The following is a 23,522-nucleotide window of genomic DNA, read 5'->3' on the forward strand; positions in this document are numbered from 1 at the left end:
TTTTTCTTTTTTAAAGCGGAGGGAGTAACCTTTCTAATTCAGGGGTATTATGTTGGCATCAGCATATTTCATAAATAAATAAAGAGAATGTATATGTAGCACATCTCTTAACAGTGGCATTTATATCACTGCAAAAGATGCAACTGAAAAGCATCATTTCCCAGCGTCTCTACAACTGAACAATCAAGCCCCCTTTGGTGAAATGTAGCTTCTTTTAATGAAAGCTGTAACATTTCATGACCTGCGTGTTTACAATAACTCAAGAGCGCCCTCTACAGTGTGAAGGGCTGCCATGCAGTAGAACGAGAGCAGAGAGAGCCTTTTCCTCCAGCGTTCTTTTTTTAAAAAGTAATTTTCTGCATTCAGTGATGGTCTTCCTGTAATCTATGCTGAAGAGTCAACTGCTCTGAAAAAAAACCACACTTGCATTTTATATACTTATATAAGTTAACATATTGATTTTTGCCAACTTCAATTCATTTATGGGTTGGATTATTTCTGGCTTTGAACTATTTTCTATATATACCCTGACCTGAATCTAGTACAGGTTACAGCAGTTAGCAGAGCTTTAAAGAGGGCAGGGCCCCCACTCTTCCAGTGGTCATACTTTAGAAATCCATAATTGTCTTAATGCAGGTGGAGGTATAGCACAAGTTGTGCCCAGTGTCTCTTTATTGTTTAATAAAATTACCAGAGACAAATGGTTTGTGGATCTCTGGCAAAACAGATATTTTACTATTTAGGCAAAGTGCAATCCTATGCATATTTTCTCAGAAGTATGTCACTGAATGACTCAAAAGTAGATGTGCAGACTCAGTTCTACAGAAGTCTGTGGGACTTGGAATGAAACAGATGGGCTGTAAACTAGCTAAAATCACTCAGTGATTTTATAAGATTTTATGGTGATACTAGAAATATGTACACCTTAAGTGGTTTACTTTGCCTCACAAATGTATCTAATGAATGTGATGACTTGGTTGAGAAGCACCTGGAATTGAGGCAGTAATTAAATACACTCTGTTTAGTACAGTTTGGTACATATTTACTCAGGAAGGAAGTCCTGGGTTCAATTGAGCTTACTTCCACATAAGTGGTAAAGAAGTGCAACAACAGGTTCTCTGCGGGAGTTCATGCATCTCAAAAGCCACTTTTGCTAGTCATTATAACTTGATGGATGTGCAGTGTGTACTGTCCTCGAAACTAGATTAGGGATCTGGAACTTGTGGTCCACTAGATGTTGTCAGACTTCAGTTACCAACAGGCCCAGTCAGCAGAGAAAACGGTCAGGGTTAATGGGAGCTGAACTGTAGTCCAATGTTATGTGGAGGTTTCCCATCCCTGCTTCAGATCTTGCTAGACCACCAGCTGTTATATAAACCACCTGAGTGTTGACTGTTGGCCCATGTTTGTGTGAACAGAGATGGTTGGTGCCCATTGAGATTGGAGGGGCAGAATGCAGGGATCCCAAACAGTAGGTGAGCCAGTTACAGACAGAGTCAACTAATTTTAGTTTCCCCATCATCCTCTTTCCTGCTAAATTATACAAGGGCAACTCTGGGACTAAGGAAGAAGTTGTTGGGTTCTCCCACTACTCACTGCACTAGTCGTGAGAAATAAGGTGGGCAGGTGGGGGCTGGTTGGCAAGGCACTGCCCCACTTGCCCCAATGAACCAGCCACCACTGTTCACGACTCCCTGCCAGTATAGGTAGGTTTGCATTCTCTTATTGACATGGATATAATCAGTGGGGGGTTGGGGGAGTTCATCTGCTCAACTTGTGCAGTTCAGACCTTTGCCAAAGGCACAGGAGCAGCATCGGTTAAAACAATTGCAAAATAAATTGCCTGGATTGCTTGCTTGAAATGTGTGACTATACTGTTGTTTATAAGTGAAACCTCAAACACTCCCTCAAATCACTCCAAAGGCAAATAGCTTTAGAATGATGGTGGTATTTCAAGTTAGTTTTTGTGACCTTGGTGGGACTTCCAAACACATATTTTGGGGGTTGAGGGCACCTGTTTAACAAGGCCCTTGTGCCCTTGCTAGAGAGTCACTCCCCTTGAACTCAGTGGGGGGTACAGGGATGTTGTGGGTGCAGCTAATTCTTGCCTAAATGACTTCAGGGTTAGGTTAAAGTAGGATCTTCAACATTTCCTCTGGCTCAATTCCAGGCCTCTCATTTTTGCATAACAATTCTTCCAAGAAACAGCCTCTATCCAGGTTGGAGGAAAGAGGGTTAATTTTTTTTAAAGGAGCCCTTCTGACTGCCCCAAGGAGATATGCGTGCGAGCTGATGAAAAGGAAAGTGTATTCAAGTGTTAAAGCAATTCGTGAAGATTAGATTCCACTTCACACTTACAGATAAGGAAACTGGATGCTGTTAGACACCCCCCCCTCGCTTCCACGTTGTGTATATCCCGCCCCTCTCCGGCAGACTCCTTGTCCGCGTGCCTGGCAGCAATTTAGTACACTGCCTTCAGCCTCTGGATAGGAGACAGACAGAAGAGGCAGCAGCTCAGTACGCGATCAGTGCTGCTAACGTTTACATCACAATCCATAAACTATTTCAATAAGAGCTGTCCTCCTGCCAATAAGTGATTATTCTATAGATGCTTAGTCAAGGTAGCGTAACGCGGATTAGTTGCTCTTTAAATTGCCCTGTTTCGCTTAAGCCGCTTTAATGCGCCAACCGTACACCAATTGTTGGGGGGGGGATGTAGCCCTCTCTCCCCCGATCTTTTTTTCCTAGAAAATACACTCGAGCTAAGAATAGACAGGTTGCTAATTATAGACACCCCCCCACCCGCATGATAATATATATAAGTGGAGCTTCCGGTCTCCTTGTTGTTCTTTACAATTCACTAGTGAAGGGTGGTTGTTACGGATTAATTATACCAGTTCAAACGAAACAACACCCTTTTAAAATGAGAACTGGAAGTGACCAATTGGAGGACGCCTCAGTCCTAATGATGACTAATTTCAAAGCATGCTTGCTTAGGATGGCAACATTAAAACCCAGCCCTTTCTTTAGGGATGCCTAAGGAAGTCGTATGCCCCACTTTCCCCGTCTAACAAATAACTTCGCTGCTAAATCGAGGACACAAAAAGTTAACAGGAAATTTAACTTGAAGCTGAATCTCTACTGGGGAGAAGACACAGCGCTCTCTCGACCCCTTCAGGCAAAATCCTACGGGCAAACCCCACCCCTACTTTCCAAACGTGTTGCTGAAAACAAGCAGCCTTCAGCCTTGTTCCAGGATTCTAATTTGGAAGGTTTGCCTAGTCAACGTTCCAGTGTTAAGAGTACGGGGCTGCGCTGGGCCGGGAACGTGATTGGCCGCTTAAAAAGGAAAAAAAAGTTGAATCACGTGGGGGGACCCCCTCCCCTCGAAAGAACAGCTTAGATTACATCAAGCCAGCGCTCACCGGCCGGATCTCTAGTATAGTCTCGGCAGGAATGTGTGCGCTGGGAGGAAGGAGACGCGGCCCGGGGGTGGTGCGTAAAGGCGCAGACTTCCCGGCAGCTAGGGGGTGGGAATCACTGGAGTGTGAGGGCTCCATAGTAAAAACAAAAAAGTCTCTTCCAGGCGGGTCGTTTCCCTCCTAGTGTAAGGAGACTCTGCACTAAATCTGCAGCCTGCTTTCCGCTTTTGTTTTGTGCAATTGGCCGGAGCAAAAATAATAATACCGACAGCCAGCTATTGCAAACAGTAAACACCTAAGCAGTAGTACAAGCTCCTTGGAGGAGGAGGAGAAGGAAAATCTACTCCAGAAATTGGTTTAGTTAGGTGGAGGAGGGAGAAGGAGGAGGAGAAGGCAAGTTCCGGCCTCCTATGAGGGTTGCCTTTGTTTGGCTGAACGGGCTCTGGGAGCCAATGGGAGCGCGCCGGGAGGAGTGGGGCGGGCGGGCGAGCCTGGTGTGAGTGTGTGTGCAGAGCCGAGATTGCTTCCAGTGGGAAGGGTGTCGGTCTGCTTTTCTGCTGCCAGGTCTCGCTCCGCTCGGCGTGAGGACGGGGCCGACCATCTCCGGGGCTGCTCGGTGGCTTTCCGCTCACCCGCTTTGTGTCTCTCTTCTTTCTCCCCTCTTCCTCCTCCTCCCTTCCTCCAACCAACCGCCGCCTCTCCGCGATGCCGCCCTCGCTGGCCTCCGCCTCTGCTCCCGTGTGGCCTGGCGGCCTCTTGCCGCCGTGGGGTTGATCCGAAGGAGGAAGAAGAGGAAGCGCGGAGGCCCGATCGCCTGCTCATGCAGCAGCCCCATCGCCGCCGCCGCCCCACCGTTGGAGTCCCGTCGAGCTGCATGGACGGGCATGGGGAGAGCGGCCCCTCTCTGCGCCATCGCCGCCAGGGCTGAGCAGCAGCAGCAGCAGCGCCGCCCCCCGCCTGCCCTCCTCGTCCTTTTCAGCCTGGGGCTGCTCCTACACACAGGTACCGCCTGGGCCCCTCTTTGGGCGGGGGTAGGGGGTGGAAACCCGCAAGAAAACGGGCCGGGATGGAGCGGGAAGCGACGTCCCGACGGCTGCGGAGCTGTGTAGTGAGACGTGTTTGTTCGCGAGTTGTTGGTTTGGGGGTTCCCTTTATTTCTTTTTTTAACGGGACGTTTGGTGGGCGAGCTGGGCTGCCAAGATCCGGTGCTCACTTCCTCGGGAGCAAGTGGAAAGCCCGCGATCGCGGAAAGTGCGCCCGCGCGTATGTGTAGGTGTGTGTAGAGGAATCTGAAGTTTTTGCGCGACCCACCTGGAGCGTCGCAGGCGGGGCGGACGGCTCCTTGCTGAAGGCGCGTGGTGTTCCGAGGCTGCTCTTGCGAGTGGGAGCCGCTTGTGCCAAAACGCTTGTTTTGCAGCCCGGAGGAATCTGACACACATGCGAAGACTTCTCCCTCCTCCTCCTCCTGTCCTTTCCGCGGTCTCCGCTTTTAAAAAGCAAGTCTGCGAGCCTTCTCTCCCCAGCAAGGCGGGGGCGCGGAGCTGGCCCCGCTCGACGGAGCGGGGGAGGGGGCTGCCGTGTCTGGGTGAGTTTGATTGGCACCGCTCCCTCCCTGCCCGGGTGTTTACTAAGTCAGCGCCGAGATCAGGTTTCTCTTCTCCTCGCCGCCGCCTCCTCCTCCTCCTTCGCGACGCAGGAAAGAGAGCGCCTGGGCTCTCCTAATCTGCAGCTGGCGTTGAAGGATTTTGGGAGGAGAAGGCGAGGCGATCTCGGTGAAAAGTCGTCGCTTTCCCTTCTTCCCAGCGGCTGAACTTTGAATGCGGATCTGTTTGCGCGGCTGGAATTCGCACTTTTTCCTTTTTTTTGCTCCAATGGTGCAACGGGATGAGGCTTGCTGCTCCTGTTTTGTTTTCTGCAAGATGCCTCTGTCTTGTCAGCTGTCATGCTTTTTAAAAAAATGGTATTTCTGTTGGCCTTCCCGTAGGAGCCCAAACCTTGCTGGGTTGTAGCCTTCTCCTTTTCATTTCGCCCAGGGAAGCTTGCTGGGCAAAGGACTCCTCCGGCTCAGGCAAACCCAACAAAGGTTGGGTTTGTAACATGGCTTGGGTGGGTGGGGGGACTTTATGGTGTGTATGGGGAAGGGCAGAGTCTGGTTTGTGTGCAGCAGGTCCCAGCTTCAATCCTTGGCCATCCCCAGATTAGGGATGGGAGAGTCCGAAATCCTGGTGGGATTCTGCCAGTCAGTGTTAGGCAGTGCAGAGCTAGATGGACCATTGCCTGACTCCGTATAAGGCAGATTTCGTCTGTTCTTCCTAGCAAAGCTTCTTACATCAGTGTGTGAAGGGGATCTGGGTCCCCAACTGTTTTTCTGATAGGGCTTCTGTGCCTTTCACACTTTTGCTTACAAATCATTAAGACCTTTTCCTGTCACTATTGACACACCATAGCAATTTTCAGCTTCTGAATGTCTTGCTTTTAAAGATTTTATTACTGCTTTTCTTTATTTTGGAGGGAGTGGGAGCACCCAAGAAGTTTCCTAAAAATAAAAGTCTCTGAAATCAATAGGATTTTGTGCTGGGGTATTTGGTCAGGCATACAGTTTTAAATATTTGTAGGCCACCTTTCTGGACAACGTGCTCTGAAGGTGACAGCGGTGATATGATACAATATCAAATTAGAAACTCTTTAAAACCACAACAGTTAATAGAAATACTTTAAAATATTGTTCAGTCAGTAGAAAGAAACTGAGAGAGGCCCACTCTTGGTGTTCCTTGGTGCAAATGCAGAGATCAGATACATGAGTCCCAATGAAAATCTACACAGACGTATTTTGTGAAGTTCTAGATTGCACAAAATTATGCAGTAATACAACCTTGGAAAGCTGTGAGAAGAGCTTAATAGAGACATTTCATCGAGTAATCGGAAAGCGTGAGATCACCGCGTCAGAGATTTGTAGAATTGCAGAGTTAGAAGGGGTCAGTCATCTAGTCCATGGGTAGGCAAACTAAGGCCTGGGGGCCGGATCCGGCCCAATCACCTTCTAAATCCGGCCCGTGGACAGTCTGGGAATCAGCATGTTTTTACATGAGTAGAATGTGTCCTTTGATTTAAAATGCATCTCTGGGTTATTTGTGGGGCCTGCCTGGTGTTTTTACATGAGTAGAATGCGTGCTTTTATTTAAAATGCATCTCTGGGTTTTTTGTGGGGCATAGGAATTCTTTTCCCCCCTTCAAAATATAGTCTGGCCCCCTACAAGGTCTGAGGGACAGTGGACCAGCCCCCTACTGAAAAAGTTTGCTGATGCCTGATCTAGTCCAACCCCTTTCAATGGAGGAATCTCAGCTAGATCATACATAACAGATGTCCATCCAACCTGTGCTTTAAAATCTCCAAGGAAGGAGAGTCCACCACTTGTGGCAGTCTGTTCCACTGTCAAACAGCTCTTACCATCAGAAAGTTCTTCCTGTTGTTTAGTTGGAATAGCCTTTCTTGTACCTTGAATTGATTGATAGAGGTCCTAGCCTCTGGAACAGGAGAAAACAAGCTTGCTCCATCTTCCATGTGACAGTCCTTTAGATGTTTGAAGATGGCAATCGTGTTTCCTCTGTCTCTTCTTTACCAGGCTAAACATATCCAACTCCCTCGACCATTCCTCATAAGGCTTGGTTTCTAGACCCTTGATCATCTTGGTCACCCTCCTCTGCACACATTCCAGTTTGTCGATATTCTTCTTAAATGGTGGTGCTGAGAACTGGACACAGTATTCCAGGTGTGGTCTGTCCAAGGCATAAGAGAGTGGTATTACTGTGGTTGTTTTAAGGAAAGGGTTGATTTTAGTTTTCCCAATGAGATTTAATTATATGAAACTGTGTTAGACAGCTTCTGATAGAGCACACCACTTCTTGAAGTACTAGAGGCGAACATTGCTTGAATTTTAAGGAAGAGTGTGTTGACAAACTGGCTCCTGTCCCAATCTGAGAGCACCAGCTAAATTTAGGATTCCGGGTGTAGAATAGCTTAGCTTTCAATAGGCTTCATGCTCTCAGTGGTCGATCGAGAGAAGCGATTGTCCTTAATCAAAAGGGAACTCCTGTTTGTGGCTTGTGATTCTTGTGTGTAGGTTACCAACCCAGCAGCCATAGAATGTGTGAGGTTTTTGTTTGCAGAAGGTGTAGCACTGAGTGCTGAACAAATTCTCTTTGTGACTTCCGTTATGAAATATTCAGAAATATTGTTTCTTTGGATCCAGAACTTCTCTTTCTGTTTACAAAGAGGCCCAAGAGCAAAGTCCTGTCTCTTTTGGAACTTTGTAACAAATACTATGAACCAAAACAATAAGGGAGAGTTCATATGGTGCTTTGTTTTGTTTTGTTTTAAATTCAGTTTATTTATTACACTTTAGAATCATAGAACTGCAATGCAGGAATATGCAACTGGAACGAACCTGCAACCTTGGTGTTATCAGCACCACGCTCTAACCAACTGAGCTATCCACATTTCCCCCTTCCCCAAGGGGTTAAATGTGGCATACATGGTTCCTCTGCCTCCATTTTATTCTCACAACAATCTTGTGAGGTAGGCTAGACTGAGAGATGGTGACTGGCAGTGGCACAAGGTCATGCAGTGAGTTTTATGGCCAAATGGGGATCTGAACCCTGGGCTCCCAACAAACAGTCTTAAATGTACCGTATTTTTCGCACCATAGGGCGCACCGGACCATAGGGCGCACCCAGTTTTTTGGGGGGGAAATAAAGGGGAAAAATTATTTCCCCCCCAGGCGCGGGGCTGGGGCGGGGGAAGCTCGAGCTTCCCCCGACCCCAGCCCCCAAACAGGCAGCTCTCTGCAAGCCGTGGGAGCGCTCCCGCTGTTTGCGGAGAGGTCCGCGAAGCCTGGGCGCGCTGATCTCAGCGCGCGCAGGCTTCGGCATGCTGGCAACTCTCCGCAAGCAGCGGGAGCGCTCCCGCTGTTTGCGGAGAGGTCCGCGAAGCCTGGGCGCGCTGATCTCAGCGCGCGCAGGCTTCCGCATGCTGGCAACTCTCCGCAAGCAGCGGGACCGCTCCCGCTGTTTGCGGAGAGGTCCGCGAAGCCTGGGCGCGCTGATCTCAGCGCGCTCAGGCTTCCGCATGCTGGCAACTCTCCGCAAGCAGCGGGAGCGCTCCCGCTGTTTGCGGAGAGGTCCGCGAAGCCTGGGCGCGCTGATCTCAGCGCGCTCAGGCTTCGGCATGCTGGCAACTCTCCGCAAGCAGCGGGAGCGCTCCCGCTGTTTGCGGAGAGGTCCGCGAAGCCTGGGCGCGCTGAGTTCAGCGCCCGCAGGCTTCGGCATGCTGGCAACTCTCCGCAAGCAGCGGGAGCGCTCCCGCTGTTTGCGGAGAGGTCCGCGAAGCCTGGGCGCGCTGAGTTCAGCGCGCGCAGGCTTCGGCATGCTGGCAACTCTCCGCAAGCAGCGGGAGCGCTCCCGCTGTTTGCGGAGAGGTCCGCGAAGCCTGGGCGCGCTGAGTTCAGCGCGCGCAGGCTTCGGCATGCAGGCAAGTCTCCGCAAGCAGCGGGAGCCCAGCGCTGGGCTCCCGCTGCTTGCAGAGAGGTGTGCGAAGCCTGGAGAGCGTGAGGGGTCGGTGCGCACCGACCCCTCTCACTCTCCAGGCTTCAGCGAAAGCCTGCATTCGCACCATAGGACGCACACACATTTCCCCTTCATTTTTGGAGGGGAAAAAGTGCGTCCTATGGTGCGAAAAATACGGTACACCACACACTTGCTGCATTCAACAGGTGTACACTCTTATGTCCCATCGGTACGCAGTAGTTGAGTTGTAAGCTCACATACAATATTCAGTGAGGGTACATCTCCAATATGTACCATATTTTTCGCTCTATAAGACGCACCAGACCACAAGACGCACCTAGTTTTTGGAGGAGGAAAACAAGGAAGAAAAAAAAATTCTCAGAAGCCAGAACAGCAAGAGGGTTCGCTATGCAGTGAAAGCAGCAATCCCTCTTGCTGTTCTGGCTTCTGTGATAGGTGCGCAGCCTGCATTCGCTCCATAAGACGCACACACATTTCCCCTTACTTTTTAGGAGGGAAAAAGTGAGTCTTATAGAGCAAAAAATACGGTATACATCTTTGCTGCCAGCACAAGAAAATGGCTTCAGTGACACTTATTAAGTGCATCACTGAAGCAATTCCTTTTACTGGCAACAAGGCAAGGCATGCTGGGTCTGCTACACTTCCTGTTCCCTACCAAGATTAACATTCAGTGGAAAGAGTTGTGGTAGAAAGTGGAATGTAGACCTACCCTTTTCATCTACTCTGCATTTTCTTAATCTTTATCCAAAACACCAATTTTTAAAATGAAAACCCCCAACTTCTGTAACATCATAATTTTAGTTACTAAAATACTGTAAATACAAAATTCTCAGTGTCTGTTATTCCTAAAAGTATGTATGGCTTTCTTTAATTTACATACAGCACCATCCTATATACATTTACTCAGATGCAAGTCTGATAGAGTTCAGTGGGATTAATCTGTATAACTGCAGCTGTAAATGCACTGAATATTTACATTTTGAGGAGGATGGAGCTGCAACGAAAACAACAAGCCGCTTAAAGTAGCATTTGAACTGGAAATTATTTTTCCAACATGGTATCTCTGATTCCCTCTTGGGGGTATGTTAAATATACAGAACTGCATCCAAAATAGACATGCTTCTGCGGGTTAGTGAATATTAAAAAAATGTACATTAAAGACACCAGGAACCCCTGTTAAGATTTTCCAACTGGGACCTGATGAGAAATCCTATGCTAAGGTTGCAAATCTAGGCATGTTTACCTGAGCGTAAGTCCGATTGCACCCCAGGAGGAGGAGAAGAGGAGGAGGAGTTTGGGTTTGATACCCTGCTTTATCACTACCCGAAGGAGTCTCAAAGCGGCTAACAATCTCCTTTCCCTTCCTCCCCCACAACAAACACTGTGTGAGGTGAGTGAGGCTGAGAGACTTCAGAGAAGTGTGACTAGCCCAAGGTCACCCAGCAGCTGGATGTGGAGGAGTGGGGAATCGAATCTGATTCACCAAATTACGGGGCCACCGCTCTGAACCACTACACCACACTGGTATATCTGATATACAAGTAAACACGTTTTTACAGATAGCACTGTAAATGAGAATGTGTGCAGAAAGAAGCAGGATGTTGACTGTGGCTATTCCAAGACGATGCCAACTCAGTGGGTTGCAGTGCAATGAAGCATCTGTGAGTTCAAGGCTGGTTACATTGCCATCTTGGAGCAGGTGGGCGCACACCTACAAGCTGCCCACCCTCTCAGCCCCACCACTGCAGCTCTGCCCCCTCATGTGCCACGACTGATCAATGCCACCAGTTGTTGGAAGAGCTCCATGCAGGAAAAGCACAGTATTATATCCATAACATGTTTTGATTTATAAAAGAACCCAGTGTTCGAAATTAGCCAGGCGCCAAGCGCGTTTTATAACCATGTGCAGATCTCTGGATGCCAGGATGGCGACTGACATCTCCATCTGGCTGGCCCCTCCAGTTTTCTTAAACAGAAGAACTTAATTTTTCTGCATTTGCGCCCCATCTTTTCCTTCAAGGGGTACATGGTTCACCCCCTCCTCAGTTAATCCCTACAATGACCCAGTGAGGTAGGCTAAGAGGTAAGTGACTGGCCCAAGGTCACCCAGCGAGCTTTATGCCTCAGTGGAGATTTGAACCCTGATAGCCCATGTCTTAGTCCGGCACTCTAACCACTATGCCACACTGGCTCCCTTGAGTACAGTGGTACCTTGGGTTAAGAACTTAATTCGTTCCGGAGGTCCGTTCTTAACCTGAAACTGTTCTTAACCTGAGGTACCACTGTACCTAATGGGGCCTCCCGCTGCCGCCACACTATTTCTGTTCTCATCCTGAAGCGCCTGTAACCCGAGGCACCACTGTACTTCTGCTCTATAAATTAAGTAGGCAAATAAATACAGTGGTACCTTGGGTTACAGACGCTTCAGGTTACATACGCTTCAGGTTACAGACTCCGCTAACCGAGAAATAGTACCTCAGTTTAAGAACTTTGCTTCAGGATGAGAACAGAAATAGTGTGGCAGCAGCAGGAGGCCCCATTAGCTACAGTGGTACCTCAGGTTAAGAACGGACCTCCGGAACGAATCAAGTTCTTAACCCGAGGTACCACTGTATTGGGAAAGCCAAATGTCCCTTAGAGAAGGATCTGAAATACTTTCCTTGGAAGCTTGAGTTTGTTACAGTCTGGATTGTTTTATTTGATGTTTCAATGTGTTAAAGCTCAAGCAGAAAGGTGGGTACTCTTCAGATTTTTTCATACATGGGGATAAAGGAGTAAGGATCAGGGTGAGTACCTCCACCCGATTCCAGCCCCCTTCTGGCAGAGCTTCTTTCTGCTTCCTGAGGCTCAGTCTCGCAAGTCTTCCAGTTGTGACCTGCTGCTGGCCTTGTCCTGTACTTAGTCATGAAGTTGTAGCCCTATAATCTTTTATTATTTTCAGTACACACCAGGGTGGATAAAAATCAATGATTTTTTAAAAATATGATTTTTTAAAATTTAAATCAGATTTTTAAAATTTAAATCAGATTTTTAAAATTTAAATCAGATTTAAATCGGATTGGATTTTTAAAATAAAATGCTTTTGGAGGAAAAAATCTTTCTAAAGATAGTTTTCTATTTAAGTTACATTATAGTCCAAAGGCTACTCATCAGGAAATAAGGATTTGTTTTGAGTTTTTCATGCGTGCTAAAACTCAGTCTAAGTTGGTTTTTTTTAAAAAAAAAATGTTTGACCGCATCAGTTAACAAACATGGATACATATGCTGTAATGTTATTGTTTTAGTTAAATAAATGGTTTGAATTGTTATTAAGGAAATGATTCTTTTTCTCCTTCCAATAAAGGTACAGCAGAAAAGTTGTCCAAATATAAACAGTTAACTTATTAAACCTCACAATAATTTCATAAAAGGCTCTGGCTGCAAGTTTGCAACACTCCTCCCTCAGCAATAGGAAGCAGGCTCTCTGCTGGAGTGCTATAACAGGTCTTAAAGGGACTATTGTGAGTGCAGTGCCTAGACGGTTGAACCTAGACCTGGGAGACCAGGGTTCAAATCCCCACTAGGCCAAGCTCCTAAAATGCTGCTTTCTTTCTTTCTTTCTCTCTCTCTTTCTCTCCCTCCCTCAAATCTGCCCCCCCTCCCCAGTTTCTTAGAAAGCAGATTCTTCTCAGAAACAAGTGCTTTCATTGCCATGCAATCAGAGACTGGCTATTTCTTTATTTCTGTTGATGTAACGAAAGAGGCCAATCTATAAATCGTAATGCAGAAGGACATGAAGTCGGCAACACTGATTTTCTTTCCCAGTGAACAGGGAAACCAACAACAGCAACAAAACCCCTCAACGTCATGCGTTACCCTTATTAGGGTTTTTATTCCCTGGTGCACTTTTGTGTTTAATCTGAGTTTGAAAACAAGAGCCGTTGCATTCTGGTGTCCATGGAAACCAGTTAATTAAAAGGGGGAAATGAATGCTATTGTCATTTATTTCGGTTGCTTTCTCCATTTACAACCAAACACAGATGCCCTACTGTTTCTGTGTTGCTCTTCATCTTGGCATTTTGATTAGTTGGGAAATTGCTTACTAATGTGAGCACAACTGAATTTTACAGCTTGCAGTGGTGGATTCTCCTTCCTTGGAGGTTTTTAAGCAGAGTTTGGATGGCCATCTGTCATGGATGCTTTAGTTGAGATTCTTGCATTGCAGGGAGTTTGGACTAGGAATTGTGTGATTCTACAGTTCCCAAGACACACCATCCTTTCTTAAGAGAGCAAAGCACATTATGGCACTCCTTTGAAATGCTCCCGTGTGATGCTCAAGCAAAATCCATGGTATATGGCTTAGAAATAGCTTTCGCTAAATGAGCATATCCTTAGCACAAAATATAGGGCAATTTAATATGGCTAGCTTTTCACTGGGCAATGTAATTAAATCTGTTTTGAAAAGTGGCAAGGCTTTGTGTGTGGAATGCTGTTTTAGACTCTTCAGAAGTTTATCCTGGGTGGAATGCTGGAGAGTATGAAAAGACAAGTGTTCAAGATATTTGAGACTACACCCTTTAGCTGCGCAGTGAGCATGCAAAAAACTGGATTTAATTATGTCTGTGCATAGCACTTCTAGAGCACTTCTCCCGTTTCTCTCTCCTCTAAACTGCCTCCTCACCAGCCCCCCAAATGTGAAAAGCTATCCAACTTTATAATGGAGAAAATATCATTTTATTCCTTCCCTTCTCCAGCATAAGTTTGTATGTGTGTTAGCCAGCTTTATTTTTGGGATGTTTGAAGATAATTCCCCAGGTGTAGAACATTCCGATTTCTTTTCAAGTATCCTTTCAAAAAACTAAACATGTCAGAATTACATGTGTAAAGTTTGCATTAAAAGATGCAGAAAAACACCCAAGATTTCATCAGTTTGTGGCGGAAAGCTTAATTCCCTTGCAGCCTTCTTTGGTTTCAAATTAGCATGATAAATTCTCTTTTATTTTTAAAAGGGCATGTTCTTAATTCTCTCCTTTCCCCCAGTTGTGGACACAGCCCATCAAGTCTTGCATCTGCAAACTGGTTTAACTGAAACATGTATTCAAGTAACATGATAAAAGCCCTAAAATTTACGACAAGTGAGCCATGAAATTATATTCTTTATCATAATTAAGTTCTTTTTTTAAAAAAACCTGTCTTTTAAAGCTTATGCATAACATATCTCTGTGAGCCCCACAATGAATGCTAGCTTTTCTAAATTACTTAGCTTTGGATCAGTACTTTTATTCTAGGGGTACTCAGGGGTACGCACAATGCTATTTTTCTAGAAAAACTCACCATGAACTCTTAGAATGGCAATGAGGCTTACATGAGAGGTGCCGGAACTAAGTTCTGGAGAGTTCCGGCTGGGGAAAAAAGCATTGGGTACACAGTACCAGTATCTACAATAAAAGCATTGTGTCTGATACTAGGATTAAATACGGGCACTATGTATTTTTAAGGGGGCGAAAGTTGCCCCAGCATCCTAAAACGAGTTCCTTCCCTGCTCACTTTACTATTTCAAGTATACAGTTGTACCTGGTTCTCAAACTTAATCTGTTCCGGAAGTCTGTTCCAAAACCAAAGCTTTCCAAAACCCATAGAAAGTAGTGCAAAATGGATTAATCCATTCCAGACTTTTAAAAACAACCCCTAAAACAGCAATTTAACATGAATTTTGCTATCTAATGAGACTATTGATCCATAAAATGAAAGCAATAAACAATGTACTGCAGTCACACAATCAGTCAGTAGCTGAACTGGGTTCCACACAGTCACAAAAACAAAGCAAAAAAGCCACAAAAACGCAAAAGAAATAGCAAAAAACAGACAAACCTCAGCGTAACACTCAAAACGGAAGTGTGGCACTCAAATTGGAAGCGTAACACTCAAAACGGAAGTGTGGCACTCAAAATGGAGCACGTTCGGCTTCTGAAAAAAGTTCGCAAACCAGAACACTTCTGGGTTTGCAGTGTTTGGGTTCCAAGTTGTTTGAGTACCAAGGTGTTTGAGAACCAAGGTACCACTGTACCTCACTTTTCACGCAAAGCGCTCAAGATGGCACACTTTTCTTTTCTTTTCCCCTCCCCAGCCCTCCATTTTATATTTGCAACAGCCCTATGAGGTAGGCCAGGCTGAGGCCCCGCTAGGCCAGTTTTGCTAGGCTGCATCATCAGGGAGTGAGCAAGATACCCTCGAGGGACTAGCATTAAGCACCTCTGGAAGGGCAGCTAGAAAACTAGCGCTGTTCAGCTGCAAGATTTCCTTGCTGTTCTTTGGCTGAGGTACATATTGTTAGTTGGCGTCTTCCATGCTCTTGCCAAACGTGCTTTAAAGAAGCATATGCGCAACAGGGGACCTCTGTCGGGTCGGGCGCTCCCTTGCGCATTATGGTTTGGCCATGTGCTCTGCATGCGCCTGTCAAAAGCGTTATGTGCATAGCAGTCCCAGAGTGCAAATGGAGATGGCCTATTGTGTTGATTTTACTAGGGCTCTCCTGGCTTGTGGGCTTTCAGTTGAATTAGCAGGGGTCAGCAAACTTTTTCAGCACAGGGCCGGTCCACTGTCCCTCAGACCTTGTGGGGGGCTGGACTATATTTTTTTTGGGGGGGGATGAACGGATTCCTATGCCCCACAAATAACACAAAGATGCATTTTAAATAAAAGCACACATTCTACTCATGTAAAAACACGCTGATTCCTAGACTGTCTACGGGCCAGATTGAGAAGGCGATTAGGCCGGATCCAGCCCCCGGGCCTTAGTTTGCCTACCTATGAATTAGAGCATGGTACTGATAATGTCAAGGATGCAGGTTCAATCCCTGTGTGGGACAACTGCAAATTCCTGCATTGAAGGGGGTTGGACTGGATCATTGTCAGGGTCCCTTCCAGTGCTACAATTCTATTATTCCATGAGTTTCCTTAATAACTGAGAATGAGAGAGAGAGAACACTTTTCCAGGCACTCACTGAGCCAGACTCCTGCCCCCCTCAAAAAACCCAGGCAGTCATGAAATAGTGTGAAGTTGGGAGAGTCTGGGTTTTTTTTTTATTATTTAAATGTGAATTGAATTGATATTTACCACCTGCATTCCATAGCCCGGCTCTCCCTTAGGCTAGCCAGGCGTAGCTGCAGCATGTGGTTTCCGTAGTTAACAAATATTAAGTGTAGTTTTAAATAATTATGGGACTGTGGTCGATAGGGAGAGGTGGGGCAAAATCTCTGTTAAAAAAATAAAATAAACCCCAAGTACTCAGCTTTCAGCCATGAAGGAAAGTAAAACTAAAATCTGGACTCTCCCAAATAAAGAGTGTGACTTAACAGGCTCTTTTCTTTCTGCTTTGTAGAATATGTGCAGGTTGTGCGCATGGTCACATTCACACCATATGTTTAAAACACTGTGACGCCACTTTATTCAGTCGTGCCCCCACCAAATTCTGGGAGTTGTAGTTTGTTAAAGGTACAGAGAGTTCATAGTAGTCCCCTGTTCCCCTTGCAGAGCAACAGTTTCCGGACTGGTTCAATAGTCAATCCCTCTTTCACAGGGAACTCTGGGAATTGCATCTTGGCCAGCCTTCAGCCAAGTTGAATATTAATAGAATCGTAGAGTTGGAAAGGAACCCCAAGGATGCAGGAATCTTTTTGCCCAATGTAGGACTCGAACCCGCAGCCCTGTGATTAAGAGTCTCATGCTCTACCGACTGAGCCAGATGACAATAGAAGCTGCAACTCACTCATCTGGAGTTAGTCTCACTGAAGTCACTGGTGTTTTCTTCTGACTGAGCATGGATAAGAAAAAGCCCTTTTGGAGCATGCTCTCATGGAATAATAGAAAAAGTTTTGCTGAAAGTCCGTCTGTTTGAACATATCATATACAGTGGCCGCTCGGGTTGCGAACGTGATCCATGTGGGATGCACATTCGCAACCTGCAATGTCCGCAACCCGCAGCGGCGTGTCTGTGCATGTGCGGGTTGCGATTCGGTGGTTATGTGCAAAGCGCAATTTAGCGCTTCTGCGCATGTGCGACTACCGAAATGCAGAAGTAACCTGTTCCAGTACTTCTGGGTTTCGGCAGTCCGCAACCCCAAAAAACGCAACCTGAAGCGTCTGTAACCCGAGGTATGACTGTATATAATCCGAGGGCCTTCTGGCAGTTTCCTCACACTGCAAAGTGAAGTTACAGGGAACCGTGTGGAGGGCCTTCTCTGTAGTGGCACCCTCACTGTGGAACTATTTGACTTTTAGAAGACATCTGAAGGCAGCCCTGTTTGGGGAATTTTTTAATGGTTGATGTTTTATTGTGTTTTTAAATATTTTGTTAGCAACTGTGCAGAGTGGCTGGGGCAGTCAAATGGATGGCATATAAATAATGTTGTTGTTGTTTCTTTTATGAAAACGAATCACGCCCAGTAATGTCCGCTCTTTTTTTGCCCAGGCGATTGCCAGCTGCAGACGCCATGTCGAATCCAGAAGTGCACCACGGACTTTGTGGCGCTGACTTCTCACCTGAACTCTGCCCTTGATGTCTTTGATTTGGAATTCTGCAAAGCCCTGCGTGCCTATTCCGCCTGCACCTACCGCAACTCCAAAGTCTGCCGTGGGAACCTGGTCTACCATTCGGCTGTGCTGGGGATCAGCGATCTCATGAGCCAGAGGAACTGCTCCAAGGATGGCCCGACCTCCTCCACGAACCCCGAAATCACCCACGACCCATGTAATTACAGCGGCCGCCAGGGAGCCGGCGAACTTCGCGGGGGAGGAGAGCAGACTCCGCCCACGTACTTTTTCTGTGGCCTGTTTGGAGACCCACACCTGCGGACCTTTAAGGATCACTTTCAGACGTGCAAAGTGGAAGGGGCGTGGCCCCTCATAGATAACAACTACTTGTCGGTGCAGGTGACAAATGTGCCCGTGGTCCCCAGATCCAGCGCCACTGCCACAAATAAGGTGCGTACAAAGCAGACGCCTTATTTTCCTCTTCAAAAAGTTACAGTAGAGTTTGAAATTTATAGACGGCAGGATTTTGATGAATTGGGATAAGGAAGAAAGGGCCAGCTGCAGAGCTGTGCCAGGCAGGGAATCCCTAGGCTGGCCTAGCGGAAGAGCAAATCTGTTAGCATGACGAAAGGGTGTTGATGGGTCACCCCAGAGGAATCCTTTGGCCTGGAGAGACAGGTGTTGCTGAGGTGATGGGGTGTGTTTTTGAGGTGACAGGAAAAGAGAGGTGTTGGGTTTTTTTTATAGCAAGGTGTTCTGGGAAGAAGAAGGGAGAAGAAAGACTGGGATCTATCTTGGGCAGGCTGGCTGAAGGCTGGCTTCACTGCTGTGGGGGACAAGTCCCTCTTGAAGTGACCATGCTGTAAGATCTGGGCTTCCTCCATGCAGACTGAATTGGTAAATAGGCGAATAAACAAGATTTCTTAAAGCTACGGCATTCTCTGACGTGTCTCAGTTCTGCAAAGGAACACTGACCCAGGTGAGTGCCTGGAACCCCCTGGGATCTTGCAGAGAGTTGGTGGTGGCGGCACACGATTTTTGTAACAATATTTTAAATCCGAAACTTTCCTCCTTCGCCCTTTTTGGTGATGGTGAGAAAACAGAGCTGTTGCATGTGAATGCATGTTTAATTCTTTCAGACTAGAGAACATGTAATCGAAGCATGCTCACAGATAGTTGGCCAAGAAGAGACAGCTGGTGTTAAGGAGCAGCTCACCTGCTATGCTATGCAGTGACCAAGGGAAGGTCTCTTGTGCTGTGGGCAGAGAACATTGGCTGAGAGCTGATGAAGATTGGAGGGTTTATGAGCAGCATTGAAGTTCTCCAAATCCCGAAGGAAAGGTGTGGTTGGGAATAACTTGTAAGGAATTGCATTGTAGTGAAGCACATTTGTTGGTGTGCAGTCTGTAAATAAGGTTTGGTAGAAGGGAGATTGAGCTCTACTAGCCAGTTTTCGATTGGCTGTGTTATGCCTGGCGGCTGAGTGCAATAGGAGATGGATTTTGACACGATAGAGCATGGTGCTGATAAGGCCAAGGTCGCAGGATCGATCTCCATAAGGAACAGCTGCATATTCCTGCATTGCCGCGGGTTGGACTAGATGATCCTTGGTGTCCCTTCCAACTGTACAGTTCTGTGATTCTACGAATTATTCTGTTCTTTAGCAAGAGTACATACTTGGGATCACACGACAGAGATGTGCTTATGCCAACTGTTAAAGGGATTCTAAAAACGCTCTCTTGTAAATGTAAAGTGTGCTGGACTATGAGAATGCTAAATTTTCTTTTTAAATGTTTATTATTAGTATTATTAAAATAAATAAATACATTCAAATTAAATTATACAGTGCTGATGCTAGTGGGCTAAATTTCACTTCTGGCATCTATTGTCCTAAATTTTGTGAGTCAGTAGGATTAAAACACTGAAAAGAACCCCCCCCCCTTATGAGGAATATTTCCGACTGAGAAGAGCTGTATGAAAGACGTGACTTGTTTGTATGAATTAAACAGGTGGAGGCTCTGGGTCACTGCTCATGGCAGATTTAGTCTGACATTATTCTAGTGGGTGGGGAACTTCCCTCTTGACTCAAAGATGGCTTTGGCCCATATTGAGCCAGTGTTGTAGTCCATTAAGTTCAATGAATCTTAGGAGGCCTGAGTTCAAATGCTAAGACCCGCGGAGGGATCTTGGCAGTTTCCAGGTAGGGAAAAATGGAGATTTGTCTTAGAAGTTGCTTCTGAGAATGACTTCATTAAGGAAACGCTGTTAGTGCCTCTGGGCTTTTGGGCTAAAGAGCAATCTGAAGTGCAGGGTGGTTATTAAAAACAACAACACAAAAGTGACGTAATGCTGTTTTCAGAGTGCCAGTGGAAGCATACAATTAGCAATTTGTAAGATAAGTATTTTGGGAAGAACAATATGTTTGCTCCTTTTCTATGCATAATTAACCCTTAATGCCTGTAATTTGGTGTTGAGGATCCCACCCCAGCCCCTGTTCCCCTCCCCCCCCCAAAAAAAACTCCTGCCTGCATATCAGCTCCAAGCTGCAGACACAATTTGATCTGGGGTGTGTTAATGTTTTTTTAAAACAAAAAACCTCATGACCTTCCAAAGTGCTTTTTTTGTGTGTAGCCATGGAGTGACCTAACTATTCAACATGCTATCAAGTCCAGTTCAAGATCTTCATGGTGACTTTAAAGCCCTGAATTGCTTGGAACCCAGTTATCCAAAGGCCCCCTTCTCCGTCTGTATTGCTGTATTGTTTTTAACACTTGATTGGGAGCCGCCCAGAGTGGCTGGGAAAACTCAGCCAGATGGGCGGGGTATAAATAATAAGTTGTTGTTGTTTGTTGTTATCTGTCCTGTCTGGGATTAAAGTTCTACTGGGAAGGCTCTTGACACCATCTCTGAATGATGCTCATAGTTCAGCAACTCGAGAGAGGCCTCCTCCTGGGTGGTACCCCAGCTGTGGAATGCCCTCCCTTTTGAAAAATGGCTGGCACTGATATTATGTAGTGTTGCACGCTGGCTACGAACTTACCTTTTCCAGCAGGTGCTTAATTTGCCAGGCCAGCAATAGTAATATTGAGGAAGAGCAGTTGCGGTATTTGTGGTGGTTGTTTTTCATAGAATCGTAGAGTTGGAAGGAACCATGGGGGTCATTTAGGGAATCTTTTCCCTAACATGGGGCTCAGGCCCACAAACCTGAATTTCTATCCCACCATTTCTCAAAGCACCTTAAGGCGCTGTACACCTCCCTGCCTCCATCCCTCCCTCATCCTCACAACAGCCCTGTGGGGTAAGTCAGGCTGTGAGAGAATGATTGACCCCCAAATCACCCACTGGGCTTCATGGTCGAGTAGGGATTTGAAATCTGGTCTCCCCAGCTCTTAGTTCAGCACTCTAACCCAGGGTTTCTCAAACTTGGGTCTCTTAACTGTTTTGGACTACAGATCCCATCATCCCTGACCATTTGTCCTAACTAGGAATGATGGGAGTTGTAGTCTAGCAACAGCTGGAGACCCAGGTTTGGGAAACCCTGCTCTAGCCACTGGCTTTTGGTAATTTTTTAATCTTAAACTATGTCACCCACCCTGGGATCTCTTGCTGACGAAGGCTCAGCTAAAGGTGAAATTAAAATAAATAAATTTCTGTGTGGCATTTAGTTCTCTTGGATAGAGAGGTTTGAATAAGTGAGCTGTCAGATACCGAAGTGGATGCTCTTCTGAGTGGCGCTGTCTTTTGTTTCTACTTAATGTGGTTTTGAAGTTGCATTGCCCAGGCTCGCAATCCTGGGGAAAGCGCTGCGTTCAACACCCTGCCTTTTAACAACAGAAGCCGGCAAGCACAAAAAATGAAAATCGAAAATGAAAATACCATCGTCAATGTTAAGAAGTGATTGATCCAAACCGTGCATCTGCATCCACAGGGATGTTCAAATAGGCAGAAGCAACTAATGGGATGTGGGTGTGTTCATTAAAGAGACTTTGACTGTAGGATGTCTGAAAGAGGTTTCTTGGCACTGGTGATTCTATTGGATGCTACACAGACCTTGAGGTTTTGCTTCCACTGCCAGGCAATTAGGCTTTTATCAGAATACCTTTGTGCTGTCATGGAAGCCGTGCATGACATACCTCTGAAAGCCTTAATGCATTTACTTGAAACCCTTTGAGTTCTGTTGCTTAAACATTCCCTTTTTAAAGATGCGTTATGGAAAAGTCTTCCGTTTTCTGTAGTTCTTTTCTTTTTTTTATAAAATATTTATTGAAATTTTCAAAAAGTTTAAAGAAAAACAAAAAACAAAAAAAACAAAAAACAAACATATAACTTTCAATCACATATTTCCTTGACTTCCCCACATCTCCCCTTCTTGTATTCCAATTCAGTTTTTAATTCAACAAGTTCCTGTCCCCAAATTTTACCTTATTATATTTAAATCCTTTTACTTAACCAATTTTAACATAAACCTCAATCTTTATACATCAAAACTTATTCTTAATACCTTTTTCTAAAGTCAACCCCAATTCCATTTCACGAATTCCCCATTTTAATCTAAGTAACAAAACAAAATATTTACATAAAAAAAAAACCAAATATATTTGTACCGCCTTTGGATACCCAAAACCCCACTCCCCGCCTTTCCCGGTTTCAATCTCCAACCGATGTCCATCAATCCATCTGGTGTCAGCCTGGTGACCTCACGTCCGAGGCCCTTAAATCTCTCTCCTTTCCTCTCTGCCGGTTTTTTTGATAGTCCTTTATGATAAACACCAAATCTCGGAGAAGCTCTGTCCCAATAAGGTCCATGTTTCTTCCTGCCAGGCCTCCATATTTAGAATTGTAATCCAAGTTTTGTTTTTTACTTCTTTTAAGTCCAAAAGTCCCAAAAACTCCTGCTTCCACTTTAATCAGGTTTGTCTTTTCCTTTGAATCCATCTTTACAGGCCTTTGGCCTGCCAGGCCTCCATATTTAGAATTGTAATCCAAATCTTGTTTTTTACTTCTTTTAAGTCCAAGTGTCTCAGAAACTCCTGCTTCCACTTTAATCAAGTTTGTCTTTTCCTTTATGTCCATCTTTGCTGGCCTTTGACTCTCTTTAATCCTCTGCTGCATTATAGCTCCTCCTTCCTTTCCCTCTAAATTGTCATGTGTTTCTTCTCCCACTTTTTCAAGTTTCTCAAATTTTTCTTGTTCAGCTGCAAGAGTTTTTAGCTCAGATGCAAAGTCTTTTTGTTCTGGTACAAAGGCTTGAGTCAGGTCCCTTCCAATTTCTGCAAGTTTATTTGCTTTTTCATTCAATGTTGTAGCATTTCTAGCCAAAACAATGCTTTGTTCTTGAAATTTTCCCAGACGAAGAAAGATTTTCTCCAGTTCCATCTGTATTTTTCCACTTACAGCCATTCTGTAATGTCCCAGAGCCCCCTCTAGGGGAGTACTGGTTACTTAGTATTCCTTCCAGTTCTAATCCAAAAGTCCTTTATTTTCCTTTGTTTTCGACAATTTGTTGCCTAAACGTAACAGATATAGCCAGCCGAGGCAATAGAAACAAAGTTCTCTCTCTTTTTTTTCCTCTCAGCTTTGACAGCTAGTTTGACAGCTGTCAAAGCCTTCTATATCTCTTCAACAGGCTCCCTCACGGATCGCTCCCGGGTCCTGGGGGGGGGGTAGCAATTCCACTCTCAAAGTTAACTCTTATCCTCCAGCACATTCACTTATACTGCCAAAACGTGAAATTAATTACTTTTAACTTCTCACGAAGAAGACGTTCTTTTCAACCTTAGTTATCTTGTCCTTGCTTTAAAATGTTTACAAAAGGGGGAGACGGACTTCCTCTTTGCGCCTTCCCCGCTCGTACCGAATCAAAAAAGAAGTTTTTAATATCCAATTTCCGTATTACTCACGGGTTGTTACTTTTAGTCCAAATGATCAAAGGAAGAAGTCAGCGCTCTCCAACCATGGCATGCGGCTTCACTTCGCGGAGACGGGTAGACAGCTCTCAGCTCCGT

General features: G+C 45.7%; 1 protein-coding gene across 5 annotated transcripts in view; it reads left to right on the forward strand.

The window, feature by feature from the left end:
* RGMB (repulsive guidance molecule BMP co-receptor b) overlaps positions 1 to 23,522 on the forward strand; it is a 45,823-nt gene that overhangs the window by 3,961 nt on the left and 18,340 nt on the right. For 4 of the 5 annotated variants that reach the window (XM_083577011.1, XM_083577013.1, XM_083577014.1 and 1 more), the window contains 2 exons: positions 4,204 to 4,424; positions 17,456 to 17,967. In XM_083577011.1, coding sequence (XP_083433137.1) covers positions 4,204 to 4,424; positions 17,456 to 17,967 — 733 coding nt within the window. Of the gene's footprint in view, positions 1 to 2,826; positions 3,816 to 4,203; positions 4,425 to 17,455; positions 17,968 to 23,522 lie in introns of those variants that run through there. The other variant, XM_083577015.1, reaches the window with a different exon arrangement.

Source organism: Podarcis filfolensis (assembly GCF_964270895.1).
Source record: "Podarcis filfolensis genome assembly, chromosome: 11".
NCBI lineage: Eukaryota > Metazoa > Chordata > Lepidosauria > Squamata > Lacertidae > Podarcis > Podarcis filfolensis.